The following is an 11,689-nucleotide window of genomic DNA, read 5'->3' as shown; positions in this document are numbered from 1 at the left end:
CTAAAAACATTCTCACAGACTTCTAGTAACATGTCGTGACTTAAACATAAGAACATATTATGACTAAGGCTACAGTTATACACGTCATAATAATAATATTAAACACCCTGTCTGCTGACAGTCATCAACTCTTCTCTCTAGTTATCCTTGACCAGATGTACCCTGTAGAAACTCATAAGCATGACTAAGCGTTTAACAGTAGACATCCTATCTCCACTAAACATTTCTAATACATAAAGTATCTATCCAATTTCTATCTGACTAAAAATACCTAACAGTACACTCATAAATCCAGCAGAAACCCTGGTTATGATCTAATTTACTATGAAGGTTTCACTGAAAGCTTGAGATGGCGGCTATGTTCAGTTACTGTGGGTCTACCTGTAACTTTCCAACTGGACATGATTGGCGTCGTCCTCTGTGTGGTTTTCAAAACATTTTTTTGTGTGTCCGTAGGTCCCACAGCTACACAGGGACATGCTCTTGTGCACATACATGCCCATGCACCATATAGTGCTCTCCTCGGAGTTCATGGCCTCTGTAATAAAGTTAAGCCCATGTTATGAGTTCCCAGATCCTTGAAATCTTTCTTGCTCTTATTAAGGTTTTACTGGTTCAGAAGGAACAAAAGGAACAAGGGAAGAAGAAGATGAAGACAAGCCAAGACAAATCTAGAGAATTATTCCTTTGACTGTCTGAATTTCCCACGAAGCCTGGTTTTGTGCGATCAACTGGTTGTGTCTTTGGCACCCAGCTGTGTTCATCTCTGATTCTCATCACGGAGCCTGCGTGCGTGAACACCTACACACCAGAATGTGTGTGCGCAGTGTGAGGTGTGAAAATGGCACCCATGTACAGTTACAAAAGAGGATCCATTACGTCACCATGGCAGCCGACCTTAATTACAGCTAACTATAGACAGAGCAGAGGGAGTGGAAAAGAACAGGCGGCATGGCGGGCTGGAGAGAGACAGAGCAATGAGTGTAATTAAAAAGTCTATTAAAAACTATAAGATTATTACACTGAGGTTTGTGTAGCGGCATGTGCAATGCTTCTTGTTTGATGCTTGTAAAATTGTAGCTTTAAAGCCTTGGAACAAGCACGTGTTTTCCACACACGCAGAAACATTGGGAATTTAAAGGTTCCTTTTTTTGTTTTGTGTTTTAGTTCAGTGCAGACCCACTTTTAGCGGGGTTTTTATCCCCTACCTGTGTGGTGGGGTTCAGACAAACTAAGGTGTCTTTGCCTGTTTGATCTGGTGTAAAAGCTGTCGCTTAAACTCAGGTGCAGACTGAAAAACCAGGTCAGCATCATCAAAAAGGTGGGTCTCAGCCCAGCCAGTCAGGCTGATGCAGTTAGTTTGTGGTGTGAATGCAAAAAAGACCGACCACTTGTGATACTAAATATATGATTTAGTATGAATTTGAAAGCAGAACTACTGCTTAAACTCATCTACTGCTTGTGAGTTGTTTATAAAGCATCCAGTGATAAAGTAGAGCTTTAATTTATGCTAAATATTGAGATGATGATGACGACGTACGAGTGAGTTAATTTTCCCTGATCAAATGAAAAGAAGTTCAAACTGAAATGTTTGTATTTTGTGTATTTCAGTAGTTCCTGAGTAAAGAGTGAAATGTAGTGACCACACAACCATACTCCTGTAACATTCCTGCCCTTCTTTTTGTCTTGGTTACATCTGTTTGTCACTATGTATGGCATGAGATTGAAATGCAATCTCAACTAATAATGCGTATTTACTTGAAAGCACATTTTGACACCAGGAAAAATAAAGAATACATAACATTTCCTCATGTTCTGCTGACGATGCAGAATGACATAACTAAAACTGCCCAATGAATGAATTACTTGTCTGTTCTACCTGGATGTTTACAGCTCCAGTGTTGTTCGTTTGTAAAAGGTCTGGCATAAAACTGTGACCAGAACTAAAACTGGACCAAATGAACAGAACTATAGGTGTGAAACCAGCAAAACTGATTACGTCTTAAAACCTGAGAGTCTAATTGTTCATTTCCTATACTGTCCTACTGTAGAACTGATCGATATTACACTGGCTGTGCAGTCTAACTTGAATTTCAATGAGACGCACAAGAAGGCCACACAAGTATGCACAGATGGACTTTTAATACTGTCTCAAGTATCAGTGCAGCCTTTTTCTTTCCAAAACTAAGCCTCATATCATATTATAAGACTCATAACTGTTAAACATAGGCACATACACACACACACCATGCCGATAAGGCTCACACAGCGTCGGTGTTGACATTTCGCTTTTTGTTTGTCTTTCCTAATTAGCAGTCTCTTCCGCTCGCCTGGCACAGTGTCAGCCAATTGGCAGAGGCCGCTCATTACCCAGGGTTCATTTCAGGGTCTTTGTCAAATGAAGAGTAAAAGTGACAGCTTAATCTAACCTGAGCAGTAAGTCTCACATGGCTGCTTCCTCACTGCTGCTAGCGGATTCAACTTAGCTATCATCTAGGGGCACAGAGGATGGTACTGTGAAGCTAATTGAAATGCCACCCTGTTCCTTTTCTTTTTTTTTTATCTCCGTCTTTTTCTCTCTTAGTTCTGGATGTCTGCCCTGGCCACCACCATCCCCGTGCCCTGCGGAGCCTTCATGCCAGTGTTTGTCATTGGTAAGAAGAAAATAACCTCTGTGTGTGTTAGACCAGTGAGAATAGATGCACTTGTGATGGTGAACAGAAAAATTATATTTAATATTCAGTTCATTAAAAGAAAATATTACCTTTTTCAACCTCTTTAAATATTAATAGAAGGTTGACAATTTGATTTTTTTTTTTTGCTGAGACTGGTTAGGGACATTAACACCAGTCTTATGTCCATCTGCTAAAACTGAAGCTATAGCCAGCACCTTAGTTTAGGGAACGTGCAGGGGGTTTCAACCAGTGGTCCGTGGCCTGCAGGTGGTCTCTGAACATGCATTCAATAGTGTAGTTTCATTGTAGGAATATTTTAAAACACATTTCAATGTATTAGTTAATGTTTGTGAATAATCTAATTCATACAAATTTGTACAATTTAGAAAAGCCAAGGTGACTTTCAGGATTAAGATGATGCCCGTTCTGTCTATCCAGCAAGGATCTTCAGATTACTTGAGGGGGTTTCAACCAGTGGTCCGTGGCCTGCAGGTGGTCTCTGAACATGCATTCAATAGTGTAGTTTCATTGTAGGAATATTTTAAAACACATTTCAATGTATTAGTTAATGTTTGTGAATAATCTAATTCATACAAATTTGTACAATTTAGAAAAGCCAAGGTGACTTTCAGGATTAAGATGATGCCCGTTCTGTCTATCCAGCAAGGATCTTCAGATTACTTGGTCAGAATGGTGCTCCCTGGGTCACAATTAGTCCAAATCCCCTGGTTTAGCTTAAACACTAGAGGCAAGTAGCAACTAGTCTGGCTTTGTCCAAAGCTAACAAAATCCAGCTGCTAATACTTTTACAGCTGACTAGTAAAATTATACAGTTTCTTGCAAGACTCGGTTCCTCAGCAGAGACGGCAAACAGAACAGAGAACTCTGCTGTATTCAGAGCTTAACAGTACATCTAGGGCCAACAAACAGAACGCTGAGAACAAATAGCAGAGATAAAAGTCATTCGTATATGTATGTGTGTATTTCAGGGGCAGCGTTTGGTCGTCTGGTTGGGGAAAGCATGGCAGCCTGGTTCCCAGATGGCATTCACACAGATGGCACCATCTACCCCATAGTGCCAGGAGGCTACGCGGTCGTCGGTACGTTACAGATACCTGTCACTCTATGCTTTAATATTTCCCTCTTTGTCCATTTTTCTTTTTCTTTAAAGCCATTTTTAGTTTTTGCTCTCAGTGATGCTCCCATTTTGTCAAACTGAGATCATTAAAGGCACCTGCAGAAAAGGTTTTCTCATTTATAAACTACTCGGCTGCTTTTAAATGATGGAATTTAGCCAACCTGGTATAACGTTCACACATTTTTTACTTTTAATTAAGTTTCTGGCATCAGTTCTTCCACTTGAGTAAATAATTTTACTCTTTTCTTTCCACTATTCATAGAAGATGAATCATGATAGATATTTTACACCTCAATGCCTCAATTTACATCTCCAAGTTAAGACTGTAAAGGGACCCTGACTAAAGGAGACGTAGAATGTGATGAGACTCAAACAATCGGGACAAAATCAAATTACATTCGCAGGAACACCAGACCTGACTTAACAAAAAAAGAAATGACCTGGAAAACAGCTTAGACACCAGCTGACAAATCGGAAAACTTTCACACCCTAGTGCCGCTTTTTGTTTAATTGTAGTTTGTTAACATATGTATAAAGCCTAATATCACAAATCACTGATTTGCCTCAAAGGGACAATGTTTACTGTTTTTGTTGTCTGTAATGCAATTAAAAGAAGGGTCAGTTGTTTCCTCCTGTTCTTAATACAGTCTAGGAAATTTCAAAAACTTGTAAATTATGTTATAATTGCTATGTTGGTAGCAAAGCTCTGGGGCTTTTGAAGTTAGCACTTCATAGCACATACAATATGTTTTGGCCATAAAATATATATAAAAATTGACAACTTGTCAACACCTCTTGCCACTATGCAAAAGGGAAACCAAAATATTGTGAATATGGGGGGCGCTGACTTGCTTTTGTGATGCATTTTGCAACCAAATTATGTGCAGTAGCGATGAGCCGTGATATCAGGCCGCCAATCAGAGCTGTCAAATCATCTGAACTGTACCTTTTTTTTCTTTTTTATAAATATAACATACCAGAAAAATGACCACTTGTACCCACATCAGCGTGATAATATTGCCTAAAATGACAGAAATCACATTTAGGAAATAATTTGATTTGTACTAGCTAACATGGAGGGGGCAGGGTTTTTGACCAATGTGCAAAATAAAGGGGGCCTCGGGGGTGTTCTCAGTCCCCGTGATTGACAGCTTGGACCCCTTCAAAGTCTCAAAATGAAATTTTAAGGGGGTTTCAAATGTGCTGAATTCTTTTTTTTATCTACACAAGATTTATTTGTATGTAACTTATATGAGCAGCTTTCATGTGTTATCTTGTTTGCCAATGTGTAAGTGGATATGGGGCGTAAGCCACTAGCCAACAGGTAGTGGCCCCACTTCTGGGAGCGGCCACATTGTCTATCTTTATATACTGTACAGCCTATGGTTTTATCACTGTAGGATTTTGCTATAACTATGAGATGCGGCGTTGTGATTTCCTCCACTGTGCTACTTGTTGACAGCCAAGCTGATTATGCCACTGTTGCAGGTTGGCAGTGGCTGTTTTTCTGGACTGCTGATGTTGTTGTTGTTGTTGTGGTGCACTATTGCTGATGACTCATCCCTTTACAAGCCTTACACCCTGATTAGCCTCTTTCATCTCACAGCAGAGCTCACTTTAAGGACTAAATGTTAGGATGGGCAGAGGCAGTAGCATTTACCTGAGGAGGATAAGCAGACATACACAGGCTTAATTAAGTTACACGAAAGAGCAATGAAACCTGCCTTTGCAGACTCTCACCCACAATCTGTTTCTTCATTTCATTCTTGGCTTGGGGTCATCCATTTTCTCTGAACAGTGAACTCTCATTTTTCCCCAAGCTGCCCCGTCTGCTTCGCTGTAGCGTTTATACTGCCCTTTCCAAAGCACTTTATTGATTTGGAAATTTTGAGGTTCCTGTTTGTATTGAATTAGCTGAAGGAGTTGATTTTTGCCTTATGGGCCTATGAGACAAGATTGTGTGGAGAAGGATTTGAATTTGGTTTGTTGGGATGAGAGTAAATAATAGAGAGAGTGCTGGGTCGAGGAAACTAATAACAGGGTGAAAACTTGATCTGTGAGTAAATCAATTTACAAGGTGGAACTTTGGTTTTGCTGTAATGATTTTCCTATACTGTCCATGTTGAAATAACACTGATGAAAATGCAACCAATGTTTTGGATAGTCATTTTTCTGACTTGATGTGCTTATAATGGTTTTATACATTTTTAGTAACTGAGGTTTTTTTTTTTTAACTCACCTTTGACGTATATCTACCTGTTGGTAACACTGGAAAGTCATGCAGCAGCCTCCAAGGCAAAGAACTCTTTAGCACAGTAAGGAATAAGATAAATTTGAGTAAACATTTGCAGCAGCACCAGCAGAAATGGTGGAAGTGGCACATACTGATTCTTATCAGCATATTCCAATGATCATTATGAAAAGATGATGCTTTGTGCAAATTATAAATGCCTCTCACTCCTGTGTTGCTGGTAGAAGCCCCTCTCTACTAGCATATGATTAGTGTTTCACTCTTGTTTTAATTTCACATGTTAGGTCTTAATGGTATATGGCTCACTGTAAATCATTCATATACAGAAGGTCATCTGAGACACTTCCTGAAGAAAGCACAATAAACAACAAAATCATTTTCATCCATTCACATTTGTGCGCACACAGAGCACTCACAGCAGATCATCTCCTCTCTGCTTGCCTGTCAGTCACTGGTCATGTCCTGTCAGATTTGCTCTCCATCTGTCCTGACAACCCAAAGCAGAGTGCAAAAGTGTGTGTATTAGCCTGTCATTGTAAGAATTTGCAGACTGCATATAAACTCCTTTTTAAACTCTTATGTCTCAAATCGTCACTGTTGTTTTATGTGCCATATGCCAGTTGAACAGCAGCAGCATAGCATGGAGTCTAGGTGGCATCACACTCAGAATCAACAATGACAATAGAACAAGCATGGCGTACCATCAGTCGCTTTCTGATCTCAGTATGTCTTAAAATTTGCTAAGTGAAGAGTTTCTTTAAAACTTGAGAATAAAATGTGTTTTGACTGTAAGTCAGTCTTGGCACTATCTTCCATGACTGAGACTATTTCTGTTTCCAGAAACAAGCAGGTCTGGTGGGAGGTCAGTTCTGGAAGTTAGAAATCTCAGCTGTTTTCACTGAATATTATTGAATAGTGCTCTTATACAGTATGTGCACTGCGGTAGAAAAAAAGACTATTTATTGCACTTGAAATCATGTTAACACTGAACTCTCTCATTGTGATGGATGATGCTCTTGAAACCCGCTTGAGGGACACTTTAGATAACCCCAGGCCCCACCTTGAAAACCACTGTTCTGAATAATTGCTTCCCTGCAAAACTCAACTCTTTCGCTCACCTGACTGTCCTCTCCCCCACCCAAAGGTGCAGCGGCTTTGGCAGGAGCGGTCACCCACACGGTTTCTACTGCAGTCATCGTGTTCGAGCTGACTGGCCAGATTTCCCACATCCTGCCAGTGATGATAGCAGTGATCTTGGCCAACGCAGTGGCCCAGTCCTTGCAGCCGTCCTTGTACGACTCCATCATCAGGATCAAGAAGCTGCCCTACCTGCCAGAGCTGGGCTGGGGACACCACGAGTATGTATACAGTAATTATGCAGAGTTACACTTAACAGACCATAATCATCGAGCTTTACTTTACATATATTAAATATGCTCCAGCAGCAAGTAGCAATAAATAGCAAACAAAAAGATGTTGGCCAAAGGTGATAACAATACAATTTAGGATTATCAAAATAAACTGACGTTAACTGACGTGCAAACAATTAAAGATCATCCCACAGAAAATTTATTACAAAAATGCATGACTTCTGTATATTTTCACAGAGTGAGGTAGTGTGTTATCAGTGGCTAATATTTAGTCAGGCTATGGCCTGCTAGCTTTAGAGATGCTAGTAGGTAGATTTTGTTTCCTTTCAACAGAGTCAGGCTTGGTGAACTTCATTTGGCCCAAATACATGCTAACAGTTAGCTTTTAACATAATATTATCATATTAACATGTAAATCAGTCTTGTCCTTGGGCACATGTGTAGCTTTTAGCATGAAGTGAGTATGGAAGCATGTATTTAAATGTTAAAATGATAGAGAGAAGGAGTTCCCCATACAAACAGTGGGCATCTGTGATTGGTTGTTAGGTCCAGACACATTTCTGTCATGCCGATGAACAGTTGGCCTGTAGGGTTGCAGCCACATGAGTGCACGTTAATTGTCAGCTTTCTTTTAAGGAGACGTTAATTTATTAGATTTGTTGCTAGGTGCTTTCTTGCAAAAAATACTAATAATAACGTTGCTGAAGATGGTTGAAGGAGGTTAAAGATGGGCTTAGCATGGCTAACGTGTATGAAATGTAGGCAAATTAAAACTAGAAAACATTCAGTTTACTGATCCATGCTTCATACACACTATAAGTGCATTTATCCTTGTTGCAGCCTAATCAATTTTGTCAGCTGTTGAAAGTCAGTTTGTTTGCTCTACAGGGGTTTATTTCTTTCACTGTTGAAGTTTCATTAGTCACATAATGGCTTACATACTGTGTATGTGTTTTCAGTCTTAATCTGATGTGTTAATAGGAAAAGCTGAGTGCACAGTGAGCCTTAATGGGTTTATAGATTGCTTTTAATTTAAGCATTTGAAGTCCAAATAGCACACTGTCTTCCCTTCAGGGTACATGTAGAATCACCAAATGCTTTACAAAAAGACAAACGCTGGTGGAGGTGCCTGGCTCAGTGTTAACGTGGCTTTTATCTGTCGTCACTTCCATTAATAATTTACACCAACCAAACAACACTGAATGGGCTTAGCAGCTGCTTGGTATCCTCCAAACTCTATGAAACCACACAGAAGCACTTTTCATTTAATTGTTTGGAAGCGATTATTGTTATGGATGTTGACAAATCATTAGGTGGAGATAATAGTTTGAATTCATTATTCCCAAAGTGGGAATAATCAGGAAGAATTTTATTTCATCCTCCATCTGTTCACCATTTTTGGTGACTGTCCCCTGAAGAATTTGGCCTCTGTGTGCCTCTTGAGTCCTTCACTTTCGACACCAGCACCTCAGTTGATCCCCACTAGTCATCTCTTCGTCTATTCCTCTCTCACTCTGCCTCTGCTGCCGTCTTGTCCTGTGTCTCTCCTTATTACCTGCTGTGACCTTATGGCCTCTCTATCACATCCTCACTCTCCTGTTCTGTGTGTGTGGGACAGAAAGAGAGAAAGAAGCTGTGTGTAATGTGAGCCATGTCTTCAGTGAGCTGTTGCATAGTTGTTGGTTATTTTGTCTTTGCTGATCATATATATATAATGTAGCAGACAGCGTGGACACATGCACAGTAACGAACTTTTCCCCACATATGCAGTAGGATGAATACTTGTGTGTAGTATATTGAATGTGTGTCTGGTGTGTCTGCTCCGTTTGTGTTCAAGTGAATTGAATGAAATCTGTCAGAAACATGAGGTGTTCTCTGTGTGTACATGTATATGCGCCAATCATATTTAATGATATAAATGCAAGGTTTCCAAATGTTAAGCGTGGCTTGAGCATAAAGAAGACTGAGAAATTGTCAGAAAGCCTGTGTATGTTCTAGTATTGCTACATAGCGAGGACCAAAAAGTATTTATTCTTTGTTTTTGCTACAGAGTGAGGATCTTTTTGGAAATGTTTGCACTCTGAAACACCTTTTTGAGGGTGAAAACTTGTTTTCAGGGTTCAGATAAGTGTCCTGACAAAGATACAAGTACAAGTTTGTGTGTGTATGTGTATATATGATTGAGTGTGTGCTAGAGAAAATAAATCATAAAATTATTGATCATCTGTCAATTTTTTTTTATTGTGTCAACATGATGACTCACGTTTCAAAATGGTTAAAGTGGCACAGGCAAGGAGAAGATAGAGAAACTGTGAGGAATCCCGTCTGTGTGTATATGTTTGTGTAAACAGAAAGTTCATGCACAAACAACCACGTAAAATTGTAATCTCTTTGAATCCTCTCTATTTAATAACACAGACACACATGATTGAACTTGATTTGCTGCAGAAAGCTCTTCTTCCCCTCTATCCTTCATTCACCTCTACCTCTTTCTGCCTCCCATCTCTCTCTCTGACACCAGTCTTCATCACAAAGCCGTGCGTGTGTGTGTGTGTGTGTGTGTGTATATATATTACTGCAGCATACATGAGCAGAGGAGGAGGCAGCCAACGCGTGGGGGGAGACACTGTACGTACCATGGCCCCCTCCTATCTGAATGCGTTTTTCACTCAAACTGGAAATGATCCATCTCATGCCCACGCTACCATCCACCCACAGACACACTTAACATAGAGGAACACTTGCGTAATCCCCGCCGTGCAACACACACACATGATGGGCATGTACATTTGCTTACACGCTCACACAGATGTGGAGAGAACTGCATACCTTAATCTTAGTTTCTGCAAACATGCACACACACATATAGATCGCATACTGTATATATTTCCCATGCATACAATTACCCACTTATTCTTGCTTGTCAAACCCAGGAGCACATAGGAGGCTTTCCCTCCTCCTCCTTTTTTTATTCAGACCAGACTCTTTTCTTCTCTTGATGGATCTAGCATCAGCGTTCGAGTGGCATGTTGAAAAAAGTGTTGGAACATTTATATAACATCACTGTGTGTGTGTGTGAGTCTACCTGGGATTAGTCACAGTGGGGGGACTGAAACCTGTTTACACTCTGGCATTGTTGGGGCTCGCCCTCTTTGTGCTTTGCCCCCCACCATAGGCAAGTGGTTGTTTTGGTTAAGGTTAACTTAAGGAGATTAATGTAAGTCGTGAAGTCTCTCCCCGGGGTGTAAACACGTTTGTGTGTGTGTGTGTGTGTGTGTGTGTGTGTGTGTGTGTGTGTCTCATGTCCTTTTCTCTGCCACTCTGTGTTTCTTACCTTTTCATAATCACCAATCGCCGTTTGTTGAATAATCAGTGGTCTGCTGTCTCTGCTCAGGTGACAGGGAGCAAAGCCACAGGAGATGACCTCCCAATCACTACAAGCATCATTTTATTAACTTCAACACTTGAGTGACAATACAGATGATCTATAAGCCCAGATTTATGACCCTATAAGTGGGTTTATCTTGGCTCAGACCTATAAGCCGTTCGATGTATTGCCCAGCCTTTGCAGGGGAGGAAGGTTCAATTAAAGCAAGCCAACCAGATTACATCAGCTGCCTTTGATATCCTGAAGGAAATTAGCTCTGAGAGAGGAAGTGATTATTTTCATCAAAGGATTTTCATTCCTATATTTTTTTACTTTCTATCATAGCCTGGTAGAAAACAGTTGTGATTGAACTCCTATCCAGTTCTTTACATACATTTTATTTGCTGTTGGTAATAGTACGTGTCTGGTAGATTTGTCATGTAAGGAAAGAGCTTTTGATGCCCAGGAAGTCGTACAGTACATTTCCAATTTTGGGCTTGTTTGGTATAAACAGAAAAACAGTGAAGAGGCTGTTATGAACAATGACGATCACAATAAATAAAAATAACTAAAAAGTCCCAGAACAGCAGCTGCAAAAGTTCAGTATTGAACAAAGATGAAAAGATGATCTGTGGAGATGAAGATGCGTGTAGGATTTCAACTTCTCTATTCAAGCTGTAAGATGTATCACAGGCATTGCAATGTTGGTCACTGACAGACTGATGTATTTTAAGTCAGAGATTAGTTAAAACAACTCAGTGCCTCCTCACCAGTTATAGCCATGGCCAGAGGCATTATGTTTTCAGGTTGTCCATCCATCCTTACATCTGTCTGTCCATATGATCAGGATGAACCGATTAGAATTTGGCAGTCAAAGGTCAAGGTCCC

General features: G+C 40.2%; 1 protein-coding gene across 1 annotated transcript in view; it reads left to right on the top strand.

Annotated features, from left to right (window-relative positions):
• The window catches only part of clcn2c (chloride channel 2c), a 115,597-nt gene that overhangs the window by 77,896 nt on the left and 26,012 nt on the right, over positions 1-11,689 (top strand). Inside the window, exons 13-15 of the mRNA XM_020587172.1 lie at positions 2,585-2,654; positions 3,665-3,775; positions 7,209-7,422. Coding sequence (XP_020442828.1) covers positions 2,585-2,654; positions 3,665-3,775; positions 7,209-7,422 — 395 coding nt within the window. The remainder of the gene's footprint in view (positions 1-2,584; positions 2,655-3,664; positions 3,776-7,208; positions 7,423-11,689) is intronic.

This window comes from Monopterus albus, unplaced genomic scaffold (genome assembly GCF_001952655.1).
Source record: "Monopterus albus unplaced genomic scaffold, M_albus_1.0 scaffold8.1, whole genome shotgun sequence".
NCBI lineage: Eukaryota > Metazoa > Chordata > Actinopteri > Synbranchiformes > Synbranchidae > Monopterus > Monopterus albus.
Note: the sequence above shows the minus strand (reverse complement) of the source record. Positions and strands in the feature narration are given on the sequence as shown.